Source organism: Hordeum vulgare, chromosome 2H (assembly GCF_904849725.1).
Source record: "Hordeum vulgare subsp. vulgare chromosome 2H, MorexV3_pseudomolecules_assembly, whole genome shotgun sequence".
NCBI lineage: Eukaryota > Viridiplantae > Streptophyta > Magnoliopsida > Poales > Poaceae > Hordeum > Hordeum vulgare.
Genome location: NC_058519.1, coordinates 52,573,958 through 52,597,027, shown reverse-complemented (window position 1 = coordinate 52,597,027; position 23,070 = coordinate 52,573,958). Strand labels below are relative to the sequence as shown.

Here is a 23,070-nt window from a genome sequence, read left to right as displayed (position 1 = left end):
ATACTAACCATGTAGAGGAAATCGAAGAGCTCAAGGCCCAAGTCACTTCTTTGAAGAAAGACTTGGAAAAGAGTCAGGAAGGGATGTCCACACTCAACAATGTCTTGTGTGGGCAAAAATCCCCTAATGACAAAGATGGACTTGGATTCAACTCCAACAAGAAGAAGAACTCCAAACACTTAAAGAAGAAGGGCCCAGAACAAGTCAAGAATTCGGCCAAAATTATTTGCTTCAAGTGCAAAATTGAAGGGCACCATGTTAGATCTTGCCCACTAAAGAAGAAGTCCCAAAGGCACAAGCAACAAGGGAAGCGGTCACAAGTTCAATCACATACTCAACTACAAGATGAAGAAAGGCATCTTCCCAAGAAGACCCAAGCCAACACTCCTCATGTTGAGAAATCAATACGGAAGAGATTAAAGGGTAGATGTTGCTACTTATGTCGTGAGAAGGGTCACTTCGCTTCTTATTGCACGAGAGGTAATTTATCCAACCCAATCATTATTGATGATATCTACTCTCTTGGGAAGGATAAGGTTGGCAATGTGTTTGCCAAGTTTGTTGGTACTCAAAGTGGTGTCAAGAAAAGTACCATTTGGGTTGCCAAGCCTATTGTGACTAATGACTCCATAACAGCAGACATTCCCTTGCAACGGCACCAGAAGAATGCTGCTAGCACTCTCCGGCAATCGAAACTAGAAGAATGTTGTTGACGGCCCACCAGCGCGTGGGATCGTAGCAGTTTTCGAGGGTAGAGTATTCGACCCAAATTCGTTGATCGCCAAACAGGAGGTGAGAGGATACTCTCAAGTATTAGCAGCTGAATATGTCAGATTCAACCACACCTGAAAGATTAGTATCTGCAAGCAAAGTATCGGTAGCAAAATAGTATGATAACAACGGTGTCAGAAACGATCTGTTGACACGACAGACTATTTCTAACGATTGTATCAATGGCGCCAAGTTGCCTCGTTGACAAAAATTGTCAGTTCTCGTGAACGACAAGCGAATCAAGATTGTAGCAGGTAGCAATAGTGTAACAAGTAACAACAGTGGCAAGGAACAGTAGTAGTGACAGCAGTAGCAAGTAGCAACAGTAGCAGCAGAGCAAGACAAGTAACAGCAGTAGCAACAGTAGTAACAGCAGTAGAGCAAGACAAGTAACAGCAGCAGTAGGACAAACTCGTAGGCAATGGGTCGGTGATTTGTTTGGATGATATTCATCATGCAACAGTTATAACACGGAGAGATCTGTGGCTAGCTCCCGTTCGTCAATGTGATGTAGGCATGCATTCCGTGTGTCGTCATACGTGCTTAGGGAAAAGAACTTGCATACATCTATTGTCCATATCTCCCGTGGCAGCGGGGTCCAAAAGGAAACTACGGGATATTAAGGTTCTCCTTTTAATAAAGAACCGGACCAACACATTAGCACTTGGTGAACACATGAACTCCGCAAACTATGGTCATCACCGGGAGTGGTTCCGGTTATTGTCACTCCGGGGTTGCCGGATCATAACACATAGTAGGTAACTACAACTTGCAAGATCGGATCTAAGACACACATATATTGGTGGCAACATAATAATTTCAGATCGGAAATCATGGCACTCGGGCCCTAGTGACAAGCATTAAGCATGGCAAAGTAGTAGCAACATCAATCTCAAAACATAGTGGATACTAGGGATCAATCCCCATCAAAACTAACTCGATTACATGATAGATCTCATCCTACTCATCACCGCCCAGCAAGCCTACAAATAGATTACTCGCGAACGACGAAGAGCTTCATGGAATTGGAGAGGGAAGAAGGTTGATGATGAGGATGGCGACGATTTCCCCTCTCCGGAGCCCAAGACGGACTCCAGATCTGCCCTCCAGATGAAGAACAGGTTCTGGCGGCGCCTCCGTATCGCAAACGCTGTGAAAACTTCTCTTTTTATTTTTTCTGGGACGAAAGTGAACTTATAGACCTGAGATTGGGGGCGGCAGAGCTCTGTGGGCCCCACAAGCCTGTCCACCGCCACCAGGGGTGGCGGAGCCAGGGCTTGTGGCCCACTGGCCCATCCCCTCAGGTGGAACTTGGCACAAATATTTTTCATATTTTCCAAAAATGATCTCCGTAAATTTTCAGGACGTTTGGAGAACTTTGATTTCTGCACAAAAATAACACCAAGGCAATTCTGCTGAAAACAGCGTCAGTCGAGGTTAGTTCCATTCAAATCATGCAAATTAGAGTCCAAAATAAGGGCAAAAGAGTTTGGAAAAGTAGATACGATGGAGACGTATCAACTCCCCCAAGCTTAAAACCTTGCTTGTCCTCAAGCAACTCAGTTGACAAACTGAGAGAGAAAGACAAACTTTGACAAACTCTGTTTGATCTTGTTGTTGCAACTATGTCTAACTCATAACCAGAATTTCAACAAGATCACAAGTTAACCACATAAGCAAATGACACAAAGGTCTCACGGTAAACTAATATCAATGGCATAATCAGCTAACGAGAAAATAATAATGAGTTTCAAATACCAATACTTAAATCAAAACAAGCATGAAGCAATATGAATAGGTGGTATCTCGCTAGCTCTTTCTGAGACTGCAAAACATAAATGCAGAGCACTTTCAAAGATCAAGGGCTCACTAAACATTGTAATTCATAGCAACGAAGATCCAGTCATAGTCATACTCAATATCAATCAAAAGCAAAGCATAAAAATGACAGAGGTGCTCTCTAATTGGTGCTTATATAAGAGGAGGATGACTCAACAGGAAAATAAATAGACAGACCCTTTGCAGAGGGAAGCATTGATTTCCAGAGATGCCAGAGCTCAAGCTTTGAAAACAGAGATAATAATTTTGGGTGGCATGCTTTCATTGCCAATGCAATGACCAAGAGTTCTCAATATCTTCCATGCTACTCATGCTATAGGCGGTTCCCAAACAGAAAAGTAAAGTTTTAACTCTCCCACCACCAATGAATCACACTCCACGGCTAGCCGAATCCTCGGGTACCGTCCATACTAACATCAATCCAGGGGGAGTCTTGTTTTACAGTTATGTTTTCGATTTAAGCGTGGAACTGGGCATTCCAATTACCGGCCCCTTTCTCGTGAATGATAGTGAATAAACACATGTCGAGGATAACACTCCTAGCATGGAAGATACTAATAACCCCCTGTCACCACATGAGCGGTTCGGGCATGCAAAACAGATTATTTCTTGAAGGTTTAGAGAGTGGCACGTGCAAATTTACTTGGAACGGCAGGTAGATACCGCAAATAGATAGGTATGGTGGACTCTCATGGAAAAACTTTTGGTTTTATAGAAGTGGATGCACAAGCAGTATTCCGCTTAGTACAAGTAAAGGCTAGCAAAAGACTGGGAAGCGACCAACTAGAGAGCGACAATAGTCATCAAGATGCAATGAGTTTGACTAACATTGAATGCAAGCATGAACAAGATATAAATCACCATGAACACGAACATCATAGAGGCTATGTTGATTTTGTTTCAACTACATGCATGAACATGCGCCAAGTCAAGCCACTTGAAACATTCAAAGGAGAATACCATCCTATCATACTACATCATAGTCATTTCAAAATCTATGTTGGCATTCAAGACAAACCATCATAAACTCCTAGCTAAATAAGCATGGAATTAGAAACTATGATCTCTAAGTTGTCATTGCAAACATGGTTCTCTCACAACAAAGCTAAATCTGGGTCGACAAGCTAGTCATATTTACAAAAACAAAATAGATAGAGTTCATACCAGCTTTTCTAGTCTCAGTCACTTCATCATATATCATCATTATTGCCTTTCACTTGCACGATCGAGCGATGTGAACAATAATAAGAGTGCTCATGCATTGGACTAAGCTGAATCTGCAGGCAAACACAAAGGAGAAGACAAAGTAATATGGCTCTTTGAAAGCTAAACAGGCAAGCATGCAAGAACCACTAAACATTGTAACCAATATCTTCTACCTTGACCCAAAGAAAAAGAAAACTATTTACACGGGAAAGCTCCCAACAAGCAAAAGAAGAAAGAAAAATCTTTTTGGGTTTTCTCAAAAGGACACAAAACAAAAAAACAAGAAAACAAAAATAAACTAGCATGGATAATACAGTGGCAAAGTGTAAACACCGGCTAACAAAGCGAAAGCATGAGCATGAATGTAAAGTTGGTGAGAACACGTACTCCCCCAAGCTTAGGCTTTTGTCCTAGCTTGGTCTACTCCCATGATGGGAAATCACCAGCTCCAGGATATTCCGGAGCAGACTGTGAATGCCACTGCTGTGTGAGCTCATCTGGCTCCCACTGATAAACTAGCGTCTGGTACTCGACTGGCGGCTCGGGCATGGACGCCTGTGGTTGGGCCAAGCTAAAATCAACATTTCTAGCTCAAGAACAGGGTCACCAAGGTAGCAAGAATTCGCGAAGGATAAAGCACTAGAGCAAAAACTAATTTGACCAATGGAGCAGTCACTTACCAAGGAGTAATTTCCCCAAAATGGTCCGGAGAATGGTGCTTTCAGCAAGGAGATCGAAAATCACACCAAATGAGTAAGAACACGGGTTTGAGCTGCGAAACAATTTTTTCTGGAGGTGGAAGAAGAGGCTGGGAGCTGGAATGAGTGGAGGGAGTCCCTGTGGGCCCACAAGCTTGCACTCCGCCACCAGGTGGGTGGCGGTGGTAGGGCTTGTGGCCCACTGGTCTGGCCCCCATGCCAGCTCTCAGGCCCAGTAATTTTCAAAAATTCCAGAAAAAATCGTACTAAATTTTCAGGACCATCAGAGAACTTTTATTTTCGAGGTATTTTTCTCTGGGATGCTAAAACAGAAAACAGGAAAAACTAAACTAATTCCATCATTTTTCTTCTAAGCAACAGAAAATGAAAGCTCAAAACAGAGGTATATGACTCTTTGATTCATCCATTTCATTGTCATCGAAAGAAATCCGTCAATGGGGTTGATCAAGTCCTCATGACAAAACCTTCTCGAATCGCAAGAAAGAACGGAGAATTTTCGCAAAGCCACTAAGTCACCTCAATGGGGATATGTATCTCCCCAACAAGCAAATCATACTTCATCTTGACACGAGGAATAGGGCATTCAAAGCTCCCAATAAGAATCGATGAAGTCTTTTCGATAGCATTGATGCAATGTACTTGATATCGTTTCTTCGGAAAGTGCACTGTGTGCTCATTACCGTTGACATGGAAAGTGACATTGCCTTTGTTGCAATCTATAACAGCCCCTGCAGTGTTTAAAAAGGGTCTTCCGAGGATGACAGCCATGGCATCGTCCTCGGGAATATCCAAGATAACAAAGTCTGTTAAGATAGTGGTGTTAGCAACCACAACAGGCACATCCTCACAAATGCCGATAGGGAAAGCAGTTGATTTGTTGGCCATTTGCAGAGAAATTTCAGTGGGTGTCAACTTATCCAAGTCAAGTCTACGATAAAGAGAGAGCGGCATAACACTAACACCGGCTCCAAGGTCACATAAGGCAGTTCTTACATAGTTTCCTTTAATGGAGCAAGGTATAGTGGGCACTCCGGGATCACCAAGTTTCTTAGGAGTTCCACCTTTGAAAGTGTAATTAGCAAGCATGGTGGAGATCTCAAGATCTGGTATCTTCCGTTTATTAGTCATGATATCTTTCATGTACTTGGCATACGGAGACATCTTGAGCATATCAGTTAACCGCATCTGCAGAAAGATGGGTCTTATCATCTCAACGAAGCGCTCAAAATCTTCATCATCTTTTTTCTTGGATGGCTTAGGAGGAAAGGGCATAGATCTCTGAACCCATGGTTCCCTTTCTTTACCATGCTTCCTAGAAGTGAAGTCATTTTTATCGTATTTCTTAGGTTGTGGGTTATCAGGATTAACCGTAGGTTCAATCTCCATATCCTCATCACTGCTAGGTTGAGCATTATTATGAACATCACTGTCCATATTGTCACCAGGTTCATGTTCATCACCAGATTGTGTTTCTGCATCAGACGCAGAAATATCATTAGGTTCTTCAGGTGTGACAGTATTTGGTGAACTGGCGTGTAGGTTTCTATCATCCTTCTTCTTCTCCTTAGGATGACTGGGTGTATCAGCATTGATTCCTTGAGAATCTTGATCAATTCTCTTAGGGTGACCTTCAGGATACAAAGGTTCCTGAGTCATTTTGCCTCCTCTAGTAATGACTCTGACAGAGTTGTCATTTAATTCATTGAGCAAGTCATTCTGAGCTTTAAGTACTTGTTCTACCTGAGTAGTAATCATAGAGGCATGTTTACTCAGAAGCTTCAGATCATTGACATTTCTGTCTACACAAGCACTTAAATGGCTAAGCATACGAGTACTTTGTTCCAAATGTCTGCTAACATAATCATTGAAACTCTGTTGGTTGGCAACAAAGTTGTCAAATTCATCAAAGCATAGGCTAGCAAGTTTATCAAAAGGAATATCACTCTCATCAAACCTACACAGAGAATTCACTTCTACTACCTGTATCGGGTTATCGAGACCATGGATCTCTTCGATAGGTAGTAGATTTTTGACATCTTCAGATCTAATGCCTTTCTGTTGCATAGATTTCTTGGCTTCTTGCATATCTTCGGGACTGAGGAATAGAATACCTCTTTTCTTCGGAGTTGGCTTAGGAGGTGGTTCGGGAATAGTCCAAGCATTATCGTTGATCAAGATGTCATTCAGTAGGCTCTCAGCTTGTTCTACAGTTCGTTCCCTAAAAACACAACTGGCACAACTATCTAGGTGGTCTCTAGAGGCATCGATAAGTCCGTTATAGAGGATATCAAGTATCTCGTTCTTCTTAAGAGGGTGATCAGGCAAAGCATTTTGTAGCTGGACGAGCCTCCCCAAGCTTGTGGAAGACTCTCTTCTTGGAGTTGAGCAAAGTTGTATATTTCCTGCAAGGCAGCTTGCTTCTTATGGGCAGGGAAATATTTCTCATAGAAATAATAGACCATATCCTCGGGACTACTCACACATCCAGGAGCAAGAGAGGTGAACCAGGCTTTAGCATCATCCTTTAGAGAGAAAGGAAACAACTTAAGGATATAGTAGTGGCGGATCTTCTCCTCATTAGTGAAAAGGGTGGCTATATCGTGTAGTTTGGCAAGATGGGCTACGACCATCTCAGACTCATAACCGTGAAAAGGATCAGATTCGACTAGAGAGATTATCTCAGGATCGACACAGAATTCATAATCCTTATCGGTGATAAAGATAGGTGAAGTGGCAAACTTCGGGTCATATTTCATCCTAGGTTTCAAATATTTTTCCTTCCACTTGACAAGTAATTTCTCAGCGTCATAGGCATCCTTACATGCAAGAAAATCCTCAGCTATCTCTCCCTCCATAACGTAACCCTCAGGTATATCATGCAATTCATATCTAGGAGAGCTAGATCTAGCAGGAGCAAAAGCAAGTTCTATCTCAATAGTATCGGCAGTATGAGAAGCATCACGAGCATTGGCAGTAACTCTAGAAATATGAGCATCAAGGAACACCCCTAGTGGAACATCAGGCAAAGTAGTATCTCTAGCAGTATCAAGCATAGCATCATCAGGCAAAATAGCATCTCTAGCATCATCAGACAAAGCAGTATCAAGCATAGCATCTCTAGCAGTATCAGGCAAAGCACTATCAGGCATAGTATCAAGCATAGCATCTCTAGCAGTAGCATCATAAGCATCATCAAGCACATGCGACATATCAAGATTTCTAGCATGAGGTGGTGTCGCAAACTTACTCATAACTGAAGGTGAATCAAGTGCAGAGCTAGATGGCAATTCCTTACCTCCCCTCGAAGTTGAGGGCAAGACTTTGGTCTTCGGATCCTTCAGATTCTTCATAGTGATCAGCATATATAAATCCCAAGTGACTCAGAGAATATAGCAATACCTCCCCGGCAACGGCGCCAGAAAAATTCTGACTCTGTAACAGCAGACCTTCCCTTGCAACGACACCAAAAGAATGCTGCTAGCACTCTCCGGCAATCGAAACTAGAAGAATGTTGTTGACGGCCCACCAGCGCGTGGGATCGTAGCAGTTTTCGAGGGTAGAGTATTCGACCCAAATTTGTTGATCGCCAAACAGGAGGTGAGAGGATACTCTCAAGTATTAGTAGCTGAATATGTCAGATTCAACCACACCTAAAAGATTAGTATCTGCAAGCAAAGTATCGGTAGCAAAGTAGTATGATAACAACGGTGTCAGAAACGATCTGTTGACACGACAGACTATTTCTAACGACTGTATCAATGGCGCCAAGTTGCCTCGTTGACGGAAATTGTCAGTTCCCGTCAACGACAAGCGAATCAAGATTGTAGCAGATAGTAGCAGTGTAACAAGTAACACAGTGGCAAGGAACAGCAGTAGTGACAGCAGTAGCAAGTAGCAACAGTAGCAGCAGAGCAAGACAAGTAACAGCAGTAGCAACAGTAGTAACAGCAGCAGAGCAAGACAAGTAACAGCAGCAGTAGGACAAACTCGTAGCCAATGGGTCTGTGATTTGTTTGGATGATATTCATTCAACAGTTATAACACGGAGAGATATGTGGCTAGCTCCCGTTCGTCAATGTGATGTAGGCATGCATTCTGTGTGTCGTCATACGTGCTTAGGGAAAAGAACTTGCATGACATCTATTGTCCATCCCTCCCATGGCATCGGGGTCCAAAAGGAAACTACGGGATATTAAGGTTATCCTTTTAATAAAGAACCGGACCAAAGCATTAGCACTTGGTGAACACAAGAACTCCTCAAACTATGGTCATCACCGGGAGTGGTTCCGGTTATTGTCACTCCGGGGTTGCCGGATCATAACACATAGTAGGTAACTACAACTTGCAAGATCGGATCTAAAACACACATATATTGGTGGCAACATAATAATTTCATATCTGAAATCATGGCACTCTGGCCCTAGTGACAAGCATTAAGCATGGCAAAGTAGCAGCAACATCAATCTCAGAACATAGTGGATACTAGGGATCAATCCCCATCAAAACTAACTCGATTACATGATAGATCTCATCCTACTCATCACCGCCCAACGAGCCTACGAATAGATTACTCATGAACGACGAAGAGCTTCATGGAATTGGAGAGGGAAGAAGGTTGATGATGATGATGGCGACGATTTCCCCTCTCTGGAGCCCAAGACGGACTCCAGATCTGCCCTCCAGATGAAGAACAGGTTGTGGCGGCGCCTCCGTATCGCAAACGCGATGAAAACTTCTCTTTTTATTTTTTCTGGGACGAAAGTGAACTTATAGACCTGAGACTGGGGGCGGCAGAGCTGTGTGGGCCCACAAGCCTGCCCACCGCCACCAGGGGGTGGCGGAGCCAGGGCTTGTGGCCCACTGGCCCACCCCCTCAGGTGGAACTTGGCGCAGATATTTTTCATATTTTCTAAAAATGATCTCCGTAAATTTTCAGGACGTTTGGAGAACTTTGATTTCTGCACAAAAATAACACCAAGGCAATTCTACTGAAAACAGCGTCAGTCCAGGTTAGTTCCATTCAAATCATGCAAATTAGAGTCCAAAACAAGGGCAAAAGAGTTTGGAAAAGTAGATACGATGGAGACGTATCAACTAACCTCTTAGGACCCAACGTGGTTGGGGACCAACAAGCTCAAACTTGATCAATAGGTGAATGTGGAGGACATTGGAGACCTTGATACATAATGAAGAATTAAGGGGTCTTCATCATTCATATTATCTCAAGCCAAGTCATTTGGATTATCGAGTTTCTATCTTATATCCAATGTGCCTCCTTACGATAACTTGTACTTAAATTGTTTACATTGTTAGTTACTTGCCCCTTTGCATGTTGTGGTTTTGTACCTTGCATGTGTTTGTATATGTTGTGCTTCCAACTTGCTTATCTTGAGTAATCAAGTATGTGTATGTTGGTTTGCACATCATGTACATGTGAGTCTTGTATTGAGCCTTTTTGCATCTTGTTTGTATCTTTGTTGGCTCTTGTGAGAGATTAGTGGATTATCCCATTGTGGGGGAGTGATGTGCTTTGCACACCTCACAATACTATAAATGTGTATACATGAGGAATACCACTTAGTATTGATATTTCAAGATTATCTAGTTTATATGTGGTATGTCTTCCTCATGAGAAATTCAAATTCTATATGGTCCATTAATTATCTCTTGTTGGTTTTAATTTGCCACTTGTTAATATTGTTGGGTTATCACATTATGGGGGAGTAATATGCTATGTGCATATTACAAGCCTAGGAAATGTGTACATTTGAGGTATTGCCACTTAGTGTTGATATTGTGAATTATCTTGTTCCTGGGTGGCATGTTAGCTCTACAAGTGTCATTTGCTTGCGTTTTATGGGTAAAGATGATGTTGGATATATTTGCAATCTACCAATGAGTATTATTTCCAAAACACTTCTTGTCCTTGACAATTGGTATTCCCATCATGTGGTAGGAATTGCTAATCGTCTTTACATTGGGTTTTGTGTTTCGTTTGTCTTCCTTGCCTCTTGTGGATCTATTTTAACATGTCTAGTGTTTTTATAGATATATAGAAAGTGATGATCCCATCTTGTGCATTTTGTATTTAAATGCAAATTCTATATAATGAACATCCCTTGGGGGAGCTATCCTATTTTCTTTAGAACACTCTCTTTATTCGCCCATCATAAAATTTTGTGATTCCCATCAAGTGTATGTTTAAGGGAGGGAAGTCTTGCTCTTTATGATGCTTTGTGCCATCATGAAAATTTGTCGAGGGCTTGGTTTGTTGGAACCTAGCTCTCTTTTGGAAACTAGATGCCTCGTGTTTGTTTTCCTTCAATTGGTGTATTGTTTCCTTTTATTTGGCATGTGTCAATGGATATCTCATTCCTTGAGGTATCTTTTCATTGATATCCTTCAAGTGATAGTTTTTCGTTTGGTATCTTATTATCACTTGATACCTTGTCTTTTGGTGTATTATCAACTTTGTGTTGAGTTGATTTTTGAAAGCCTTGAGCATGCATATTTACTATATATAGCTTCTTTTGCTTGCTTTCTTTCTTTGACCCAATATATAGGGGAAACTCCACCTTGTCATAAATTGGCTAAAGTGTGCATGAAATTCAAATTCATATCTATGTGCACATATGTATGTGGAGTTTGTCCTATGTATTGTTGGTTTTCTAACTCTTTGGTCCCAATGAGCTTGGGCACCATTTTGCTTGTTTTGTTGTTCTAGGAACAATTGGAGATGCATTGGATGCTCGGCTCACCTATAAGGAAGGTGTTGAGACCATGTGATTATTGGAGCCAAGTTAGGATGATCAACGAACAACTATCTACTACATCAATGCAATGTTGTCTCGGTAACAAGTATCTACTTCATGCATTCATTTCTTGCAAAGGTCCAAACCTGTCTTTTATTTTCCAGGTTGCATCATGGCATGAATCTCTTGATTCGTTCTTGTAGTACGTGTTTCCTTTCTCAAAGCATCCGAACGATGATGTCTTATTGCTAGTTGGGATGTCTTTGATGTTCATATGTTGGAAGTTCATATTGTACAATAAGAAAATATTAGGCCTTGTGATATGCTTCCAAGCAGAGATCTTATTGATATATTTATGACTTCCTTTTGGATATCTTGTTTGTTCCTTCTTGTAACCATTTCGTGTGTACATCCTTTTTGGTGGATATATATCATCATGATTGTCTTCTACTTAGAATCTTTTACACATGAGAGAAGTACATCTCTAATTGATATCCTCTTTTCTTTCACGTCCACATTGCATTTCCTTTTTCAGTTTTTGGTGGCTTCGTGAAAGGATTTGTCTTGAGTGTGTATCTTATTTTCCTACATCTTGATGCACTCTTTGGCCGTGAAGATTATTTTTCCTCATGCTTGTCTTGATGAGGGTTTTGCCATTTCGATTGGTATCCCTCCTCTTGACAAGGTTCTTATTTCCTATCTTCACCATGGGTTGTCACAAGCGTTGGTTCTTATTTTGTTTATTAGTAAGCTTGTGAACCCATTTTCTAGTATGTGTGTGTGGGAATGATATGTCTTGCACTTTGTGTCTCATTTCATCAAGACTATGTTGATGAGTAATGCTCATCCTTATCTTAGTCTTTTCAAGTGCTTTGCCATGACTCACACACATTATTATGGTTGAGGCTATTCTTAAGTTTCATCTTTTACATGTTGCTCAACCATTTGTTTTGTGCAAGTGATATGCTTATTGTCTCATCTATCTTCTTACACTCGTTGTGTGTTTTTATTAATTTTGGGGGAGCAACGATCCTATTTTTGTGCACTTGTATCAAATACAAAAATCTCTTATGAGTGCACAAATCATGGGGAGCTTCTCTAGTTTTGATAAAACACTTTGTTGCCTTTATCATAATATCTTTTATTCATGTGGTTCGAAGGACAGTATGATTGTTTGTTCCATCTGGTATCTTTTGATTGCTTGCCTCTATTTTTGTATGTCTTTGTGGCATACGATCCTTTTATTTGCAATCTTTGGGTCCTCAATATAGTTTGTTTTCCTCCAACTACTTATCATTGTATTTGTGTATTTCTTTGCACTCATTTGCTGAGAAGTACACACGTTTTGGAGGACCACCTACTATATTGTCTTTCTAAACTTTTCGTCCATTTTGGCAATCGATGCCAATGGGGGAGAAGTTTAGAGAGTTTACTTTGGATATGTTTAGACAGTTTTGCTTTTATTGCGTAAGCATTTACATCTTGCACGCATGCATTATTGCTTTGTATGTGTGCGCTTGGTTATGCTTATTTCCTTGTATAAACTCTCTTGAAGTGGTTGTCATCAATTACCAAAATGGGGGAGATTCTTAGAGCATATATCTCCATATATGGTTTTGGTAATTGATGAGAATTCCTATGGACTAATGGTTGCCTTAAGTTATATTTATAGGATTTGTCCATAGGCACTTCTTGAAGTCCATCTGTTGGGTTCAAGGAGTTTATATGATGACCAAGATGGTATTCAAGGTATTATCCAAAGAATGGTCATAGAGACACAAGGTTGATCAAGATCTCGGACAAAGAGTAAATCAAGATGATCAACACACAAAGCATACAAGATGTATCGAGAGGGATCAAGTGATCCCATGGTATGGTAAGCATTGTCCATTACGTGTTTGTGTACTAACCCATGGTCTTCGTGTGAGTTCTATGTGGGGTTAGGTGTGTCTCCATGGGCTTGCGTCTAGAGGAAGATCTCATACAACCCATGAAGGATGACGTCAAGTGGTGATCGTCATCAAGATTGCGGTGTGCAAGTTCAAGTGGATCAGCACAAAGATATCATGCTTGAAGCTTGTCGTCCATTGTGGTGGCAATGGACTTGTGAAGATATGCTGAAGAGTGGCTCACCCATAGTGAGTACGGGGGAGAAATCAACTAGTCTTCATCAAGCCAACGCAATCAAGAAAGGTGGTCCATCTTGAGGAAGCCAAGATCATCATCATCTAGCTCAAGAGGACGAGGTGCAAGGTATAGGTTTGCCCTTGATAGGTTTTCTGTTTTACAATAGATTGATGTACTATCAAGGGGGGCTCTCAAGTGAGTAGCTTGATCGTATCGTTCGTTGAGAGCTCAAACCATTTGCATCCTTGCATCATACTTCTTGGTTTTTGTATGGTGTTTCTATTTGTGAGTTTTAGAGCTTATGGTCATCTTCATGACAAGCTCGAGTTCATTGAAAACAGAGTCCATATGCATCTTCTATGATGTTTTCGATGTTGGGAGTTTTTACCGGTCTTATTCTAAGAAAGATTCTCATCATTTTCTTATGAGACTTTTCTCACTTGCTTATTATTTATATTTATATCAAGATTGTGTTAGCCCATGTCGTTAGCTTTCCAACAAACTTGGTTTCGTTGAAATTGGAGTCCGTATGTGAAAGTTAGAGCAGATTCAGTATCCATCGGTAGTACCGCTCCTGGTGCCAGCGGTAGTACCGCTCGTGTAGCGGTAGTACCGCCCCCGGAGCGGTAGTAATTTCTTACTACCGCTCCCTAGCGGTAGTACTGCTCCGGGTGGGTGGTAGTACCGCTTCGGGACGGTAGTACCTCTCTCTGAGCGGTTGTTCTTCGTCGGACTTTTTGCGAAGACTTTCTCGAGAGGTAGTACCGCCAGGGCTAGAGGTAGTACCGCCAGGGTCTAGCGGTAGTACCGCGAGGGCTGGCGATAGTACCGCCAGGGCTAACATTAGTACTGTTGTGCTCGGGCTGTAAGTGGGGGTAACTGTGTGATTTCTTCCCCCACTATATAAAGGGGGTCTTCTTCCCCCTTGGACTCATCTATCCGTTGAGCTCATGTTCTACCCCCATTGTTGACCTTCTTAGAGCTTGCTAACTCTCAATCCCTCCAATGATTTTTTCTTGTTCTTGAGGGAAAAGAGAGAGGAGATCTAGCTCCACATCTCCATCAATCACTTTCTCCTTTATGTGAGGAGAACCACTTGGATCTTGATCTTGGAGTTCTTAGTGAGCTCCTTGTTCTTCCTCTCATATTTCTCCATAGCTTTTGTTGTTGTGGAGGGATTTGAGTGTGAGGGACTTGACCACTTTGTGTGTTCTTGCCATTGCATGAGTTCCATCGGTTTGAGTTCTCCACGGTGATACGTGGAAGTGAAGTTTGAGAAGCCATATTACCTTTTGGTACTTAGTACCCTAGAGATTGTTCTTCGTGGATGCTTTGGCGTCCTAGAAGCTTGGTGGTGTCTTGGATCTCAATCATTGTGATGTAAAGCTCCGGGCAAGCGTCGGGATCTCTAATTAGGTTGTGGAGATTGCCCCGAGCAATTTGTACGGGTACCGGTAACCGCCCCCAAGGGTTGCCATTTGTACGGGTTCGGTGACCGCCCTCAAGGGTCCCTTAGTGGAATCATGACATCTTGCATTGTGCGAGGACGAGAGGAGATTACGGTGGCCTTAGTGGCATCTTGGGGAGCATTATGCCTCCACATCGCTCCAACGGAGATTAGCATCTGCAATGGTGTGAACTTCGGGATACATCATCGTCTCCGCGTGCCTCGGTTATCTCTTACCCGGACCCTTTACTTATGCACTTTACTTTGTGATAGCCATATTGTTTATTGTCATATATCTTGCTATCACTTAGTTGTTTATCTTGCTTAGCATAAGTTGTTGGTGCACATAGGTGAGCCTAGTTGTTGTAGGTTTTGTGCTTGACAAATTAAACGTTAGTTTTATTCCGCATTTGTTCAAGCCTAAACCGTAATTATTTTAAAGCGTCTATTCACCCCCCTCTAGGCGACATCCACGTCCTTTCATGCTACAATCGATGGCCGGTGCTACAAGGGGTGATGGGAACAACCGTCGTTGCTACAAGGCGACGGTCAAATGCTGCAAGATGCCTCTCTCTCCCTCTCTCCCTCCCCCTTCCCCTCCCTCTCTCTCTCCCTCTCTCCCCCTTCCCATCCCGCTCTCTCTCCCTCCCTCCCTCCCTCTCCCCCTCCCTCTCTCTCTCTCTTTCGCGCGAGCGCATTGGTGCTTCAAACCTCGCCGCCGCTGCAAGCCACGGTGAATGGTGCTGCAACCATAGAGTGTGTGGGCGCTCCAAGCGGTAGTCGTAGCAACTGTTGTTGCAGCAAGGCACGACCAGTGCTGCAAGGGGCTGGTCACAACAGCCGACGTTGTTGCAACCCAATGTTGCAAGGATGTTCATCTTATCGGCGTGTTGCGAGGTAGGCACTAGGATGTGCATGTGATGGCACGGTGCCACAAGCACAAGGGGTTGGTGTAAGCGTCCAGTGACGTTGTGAGGCATGACGCACGATATTGTTTCTTTTTTTGAGATGCGGTTCCTTAGGGCCCGATTCTTTAAAAAATGTCGAAGAGAGTTTCCCGGTTAATAAACGGAAAACCGGGCTAAAACCGTAACAATAAGCCCGCTAAAACAAGGTACACATGGCGATCTGGCAACCTACACAAGAACGGACACACGCCGCCAAGGAGAAGAGCGCCATCGAGGTTGCAATCCGGTGTCATCGTCATCACACCTCCGCGAGGCGACTCCGACTTCACCATCGACGACCATCGATGTAGCCTCCACCACAGACGAGCGCAGAGGCCTGCTTCGGTCAACGCCAAACAGTCCACCACCACGCGTCGGCGACCAAGCAGCTCTGACTCTGTCGACGAGCATTGTAGGATAAAGAGGCATTGGACCTGCACCGAGCCAGCGCCACAACCGACCACCCATCTCACGTCATCGTCGCCGCAAGGCTCCTCCTCAAATAGCTCTGACTTCAGAAGAAAAGAGAGGCACGGCGACCCCTCGAACACGCCGGATGAGACCGACTATCAGGACACAACAACAAAACCTACTCCTCTTGAAGCGGCCACCGTTGCCACACCAGAAGCCACACAAAGCATCCACATTGCCGAACAGGCACCAGCCGACCGCAATGTCGCGAGCGTGTAGCCCATGAAGCGTGCAAACAAGATCCAAATCTCTTCAAGACGTCGTCCCCAAGGAGGAAGTGACGATGCCGACGCCGTCGTCCGACCCAACCGGGTCTAGGTTTTCACCAAAAGAACTAGATCCGAGGGTGTGCAGGGAGATAACTCCTCGACGGTGCCTCCAATAAGGTGAAACGACATCCACATACACCAACACCCTCGACCGGCAAGCATTGCCCCGGCAAGCTTTCGCCCGGAGCACCGCCCAACACCACAACCCCACTCGGAGCACCTCTGCTAGCCCGCACGCCTCCCACGAAGCCATCACGACATGACCATGCAGAAGCCACCACAAACCTCGTCGCCGGCCAGAAGAGCCAGCGAGTCGAGGCCGCGGCACCTGCCATCTCCAGACAGCCCCCCAGGGCCGGATCTGGCCGGGGGCGGCAGGCCCGCCACCACCAGGGAGCGCCGTAGCAGGGGCCGTCCACCGTTACCAGCCACCGGAGCCAGCCAGCCCCTGCGGCGAGCCCAAGCCCCGACACCATAAGGGCCGAAGCCCCCACGCACCAAGTCGTGTCAGATCTGGGCCAAACCCAGACCGTCGCCACCGAGAGCAGGGCACGGCCCCAAACCGCATCAGCCACTATACGCCGCCGCATGCAGCCCGCGCCTCCGCCGCCAACTGCCACCGCCGCGCCATGAGCCGGCGTCGCGCCGTCACCGGCCCCAAACGGCCCGCGCCATACAACATCAGGCGAGGGAAGGAGGAGGCCCCGCCGCCGCCCAAGCTGACCAGGCTTTGCCCGCGAGCACGTCGGGGCGGCGGCGAGGGGAGGGAGACACACGATATTGTTGAGTGGTCGTAATGGCTCGGCGAGCGGAGATGGAACACTACAAAGATGGTTGATGCTGCAACAGGGGATGTGACCGTGCTTAGCATACGATGCATTGATCCAATCCCACGGTCACACGTGATAGTTGTACGGTTGGAGAGACGGTTGATCTTTGCTCCCTATAGCCGGTTGGCGTCTACCGCTCTCATGTTTGATTCACCAGATTACAAGGGCAGCTTAGGTAGTTATCACGAAGTTTGAACATGACGCCCTTCTTTGACAGAAAAATGTAAAGACGATGTATGCATGTGTCTGCTCTAAATCGATGAGTATTGTCGGAGGAAACATGGTTTCTTGCACGCCACCTAAATACTTCCTTCGTTCGAAAATAGTTGTTATAAATATATATAATCTATTTTAGTTATAGATACATTCATTTTTATATATTTATACGATAAATAATTTTGAAGGAAAGAAGTAGTAACATAAAAAATGCTAGATTTTTTTCCTAAAAAAACCCTGAAATCTTGGAGTACCGAACTTGGTTGACCATTCGAATCACGTGTGAAGTTCCCTGAATGAATGACACCCTGATATTCTAAGTAAAGAAAATACAATCAAGATCTGACTATTCATTCAAACAATGCTTTTTTATTTTCCATTTTGACTTTTTGTCCTTAAAACATCATGGATGTAAAAAAAAATCGAGACTTAACACGCAGGTAGGTTGGTCGATCAAGTTTCATACTAGTACCCTGGAATTCTAAGTCAGGTGCACGTGGGACCGTGTTCTGAAAATTTCATGTCCATGCCTATGACAACACCCGCGCTTATAATGTCGATCCGTAAAAACCGTTTATAGTTCGCGAAAAACGTGTTTTACGGACCGGTGCGGGTGCGAACAGATGTATTTAAAATAAACCCGTATAAAAGCATATTCGTAAAAGATGCTATTATACGGGTCTTCAATGAGGGATCTGTTTGGACGCCACCGCGACGACCCGCAAACCGAAAAATCACGCAATAAAACATAGTTGGAATTTGAAAGCGATTCCGGTAAATGAGCTCGAATTTGAACAATAAAGCACAGTTCACGCACAAATGAGAGCATAGTTTGAAAGACAAACGCAAAAGGACTTCATGCATCCTGGTTGTTCTTTAGTCTGCAACATCGAGTTCATCGCCGCCCCCGAATCCATTGATACCCCGAATCCATCGCCTTCAGTTGTTCCTACTACGGCACTTGTCCCTACTCCGGCAACGAAATCGTCGGTTCCCATTCCAGAGGATAAACCATCGCCACCATAACACGCAGGCATCCTCCTCTTTAAGATTTCTCTCCTTGTCATATCATGACATTCTTTGTTGATGTTGTCCATATCATTGCGGTTCAAAGTCATGATGCTATTCTCTTCGGAAGAAGGTTGGCCATGTTTTTGTTCTCAGCGGCACATGCTTTTCTCTTCTCAACTTCCTTCAGCAATTTACATCTCTCGTGCTTCTCTCGTGACTTCTTCTCGGCCATCTCTATCTTTGCATCCAAAGACTTCGCTAGCAATACCTCATTTGATTGCAGCATGGAATCTATCTTGTCCCGCAAGGTCGATGTTTCGCGTTCCCTTTTGATCTTCTCCTTTGTTTTTTTGTCACCATCAGGATTGTTCAAGTTTCTTGGGCCATCATCTTCTTCATCATCTTCATCCATGACGGGATTGCGCGTGCGCGACCTCACCGGTGACGAGATCCGTCGGACGGGATTGCGCGTGCGCGACCTCCCCGATGACGAGATCCGTCGGCTCGAAGGCTTCCATAGCGGCAAAGAATGGCGGGGAAGAAGTTCCGGAGCATGCGGTGGGCGGGGCAACGGCTGCTGAGGAGGGGGAGCGGGTGGGATGGCGCGGAAATTTCCCTCGCGTCAAATCTCGTTGCGGATAAGGGACGAGCTTGGGTCGGCCTTCCACTCCGTGAATCTGAAGGTTGAAGGCGAACTTTTACCGCGTCCTAAAAAAATTTACACCCCAAACGCGTATGCGAGGTCTACTCTAGCAGTATTTTTCATTCCGATTTATCTTTTAACAATTATTTTGTGGGTCAGGACATTACGCATCCTGAAAAACATGGTCAGGCGCGTGCCACACGTGCTGCCGTCCTTCCTATAAACTCTAAAGCCAGCCACTCACAGTACCACTACTACTACCAGCTCGGAAAGAAAGAAGGTGAGCAAGAGCCGCCAGTTTCTCAATAACATGATGAAAAGGCTCTTTCACATGGACAAGCAACAGCGGCTCGGCCATGGCTTTGCCTCCTTTTCTTTCATTAATTAAGTATAACTCCGGTCGCTTTACGCACCAAACCCATCATAAACACACATGGTTACGCGGCCGAGCTTGGACCATATGCATGTTCGCCGTCGGTCGTTCGTTCGTTGGCGCGCGCGCCACCGATGGACAGGACCTACTGCACGGCTACACAAGCCTAGGACGGACGGACGCACGGACGGCGGAATGCGATGCTCCGTCGGTGGATCGATCGATCGGGAGTTTGACGAGGATGGGAGGGTGCGAATTTAAAGCGGGGGAGAGGAGAGGAGAGGAGAGGAGAGGAGAGATCAGAGATCTCCTTGCCTGCCTGCCACCTCTCTCGACAATGCCACTGCCTTTGGCATCCCACCCGCTAGCTGCTTTAATTGACCACCCTCCATCTAGAACAAGAAACAAATGTAGTACGACAAGTGTTTTCTACTTACTAGTTTTCACATAAATTATTCCTTTACCCGCAACAGCAACAACAATAAAAAAAAAATATACTTTACGGGGGTCAAAATACACCACCCGGAGGTTTGGTGGGGACTGGGGAGTCAATGAATCTCGCGAAAACAATTGTTGAATATATATGTATATACAAAGAAAAGAAAGGGAGGGAAAAAAACAGAACCAACGGAGGTGGGCATACGCTTGGGTTGAGCTCCGGTTTCGGTTAGCAGGTGGTCATGGCTTTTTGCCATGGCCTTTGCATGTCGACCCATGGCTTCTCTCCCGGGCTTCGTTCATGGGTACCCTGTGGCCAGGCAGTCCGCCCAGAACTTGCGGTCCTCCTCCTGCCGCGCCGCCGCCCGCTTCGGGTCCTCCGCCTTCTTCTCCTCCCCCTCACGACCCACCGCCGAGGGGAACACGCCGCAGGCCCTACCGGCCGCCGCCGCCGCTCGTTTCTTCTTCCACCAGACGCTCGCCGTGCTGACCTCCTCCTCGTCGTCGGCTTCCAGCGGATACTGCTGCTGCTGGTAGTAGCCCCAGTACCCGTCTGCCTCGACGCAGCTGCCGCTGCACCCGTCGTCATCCTCTTCCTCGTCCCCGCTCGCCGTCGGCTGGCGCGGGCACGACGACTCCGCCACGCTCTCGCTGTCGCTGCTGCCGTCGTCGTCTGGGAGGAGGGCGACGGCGTTGTCGGCGGCGTGCGGCCTTGGAAGCGCGTGGGCGATGGGCGGCGGCGGCGGCGGGTAGTAGTGCGCCGTGGCCATCGGCGCCGCGCTGCTGTGGAAAGAGGAGGGGAGGGGATGCGTGGGTTTGGTGGTTGTCTCCGGCGGCGAGGTGGACGGAGACCATTGGTATTTATAGCGCGCACCCACGGTTTTAGTTTTTAAAAGCGTAAATGGAGTGCGGTCGATGCCACGAGTGCTGGAGCATCTCACTGCTCCGCCACACGCAAAAACTGTACTAACACGATGACGATGCCGACGCCGATAAGCTATTGGATTTTAGTTGGTCTACTGAAACCCTCTGGTTATGTTGGACAGTTGGAGTGAGCTCAGGATAATGTGTAATTGGTCAGCCTTTGCATCATTTCTATTGTATTCTTTTTTAGAATGATGGAGGCAGTTTTGTTTATCATTTTCCTGCATTTTTATCATTTTTTATATGGGGACATTTCTCAAAAATTAATAAAATTATGATTAAGAATGTTGATCATATAATACTATTCACCTAGTACAAATATGGAGTAAAATAGTACGTAATTAATGGATAATGGAAAGTAAGTAAATAGCAATGGTAACTAATACTCCCTCCGTTCTTAAATATAAATCTTTTTAGAAATTTCATTAGAAGATTACATAAAGATGTATATAGACATATTTTAGAGCGTAGATTCCTTCATTTTGGTACGTATATAGTTCTTTAATAAAATCTCTAAAAAAAATTTATATTTAGGAACGGAGGGAGTAACAATGATCTTCACCTATGAAAATACGGAAGAAGAGAATACGTGATTAATGGGTGATAGTAATTATTACCTTCATCCTGGTTTATTAGTCTCTTTTATTTCATGTTAAGTTTTAACCATACATTTGACTAGCAATATGTTAATGCATGTTAAAAAAAAAATATGTTGTTTGGTTTGTATTTGAATGTACTTTTCCATGATATTACATTTTTATATATTATTTGTATTTTGCTAGTTAAAATCATGATGAAAACGTGACACCGAATACGAGGGAGACTAGTAAATCTGGACGGAGGTAATAGTAAGTAAGCAAATGACAGTGGTAATTGTTGATATTGAATATGTAATCTTCACCTGACACAGATATGGGAGAAAATACTGCCTGACGCATGTGCTTGGGGGAGAGATGTTTTAGTGGGGATGTCGCCTGATGACATATTTGGGGATCCGTTAACAATAGGATGCATGCTTAGATTCTGTTTTTACTTTTCTGGCAGTTGCTACTCCCTCTGTTTCTAAATATAAGTGTTTTAAAAGATTTCACTAAGATTCTACATACGAAACAAAATAGATGAATTTATGCTCTAAAATATGTCTATATATATCTGTATGTAGTCCACTAATAAAACTTTAAAGAAATTATATTTAAAAACGTAAGGAGTAGTTTGGTAGTTCGATAATGTTCTTGTAGTCAAAACTCTGGCTTCTCCAATAGAAATCGGAGGAGAAACACTTCTTTTGCTACAAAAAAAGATACGGAAGAAAATAATATGTAGTTAATGGATGAGGGTGAGTAAGCAAATAACAATTGTAGTTATAGATATTCACCTCGTATGAATAAGAAGGAAAACAATATGTAAATTGAATGCTGATGAGTAGGCAAATACAAAAATGGTACTTATTGATATTGATCATATAATCTTCACCTTAGACAAATAAGAAAAAACCGTAATTAATGGATGATGATAAGTAGGGAAATACAACAACGATAAATATTGATATTGATTATTTAATCTTCACCTTGTACAAATAAGGAAGAAAATGATACATAGCTAATGAATGCTAATAAGTAAGAGAATACAACAATGTAACTTCTTATATTCTTCATATAATTTCCATTTTATAGAAAAAAAGAATAAAATATTACTAATAATGGATGATGATAATTAAGAAAATGTAACAAGGGTAATTATTGATATTGATTATAAGATCTTCATCTCAGATAAATAAGAAGAAAATAACATGTTGATAAGGAAATGCTAATGATAATTGATTAGTAGGCGGAGTCCGAGAGGTGCACCTGTCAAAGATAATGGTGGCAACCAATGACCAAAACGTCTAGCATTCCGTGTGTGTCGGCGCCCTACAGAGAACGACATGGTGAGGTGTTCTGTGGCTCAACAACGTTGATAATATACTAAAAAAAGTTAGAAATACCAGTAAAGGGGAGTTGGTCGCTGTACGTTCGCCTTAGCCTGCACTCTCTCTTCACGCTCTGTCTTCTCATTGACTCAATCAAATCAAATTGAATCTTATTAAA

At 43.9% G+C, this 23,070-nt stretch overlaps 1 protein-coding gene across 1 annotated transcript; it reads right to left on the bottom strand.

Moving 5' to 3' along the window:
* Positions 1-20,175: 20,175 nt before the first annotated feature.
* On the bottom strand, positions 20,176-20,928 carry LOC123429525. The gene has a single exon (XM_045113551.1). The coding sequence runs from the start codon at positions 20,827-20,829 to the stop codon at positions 20,359-20,361; it is 471 nt and encodes a 156-aa protein (XP_044969486.1). The 5' UTR covers positions 20,830-20,928; the 3' UTR covers positions 20,176-20,358.
* Positions 20,929-23,070: the final 2,142 nt, after the last annotated feature.

Bases quoted from the DNA above. Each gene is read 5' to 3' on its own strand.
- LOC123429525 (XM_045113551.1), bottom strand. From the start codon at position 20,829: ATGGCCACGGCGCACTACTACCCGCCGCCGCCGCCGCCCATCGCCCAC.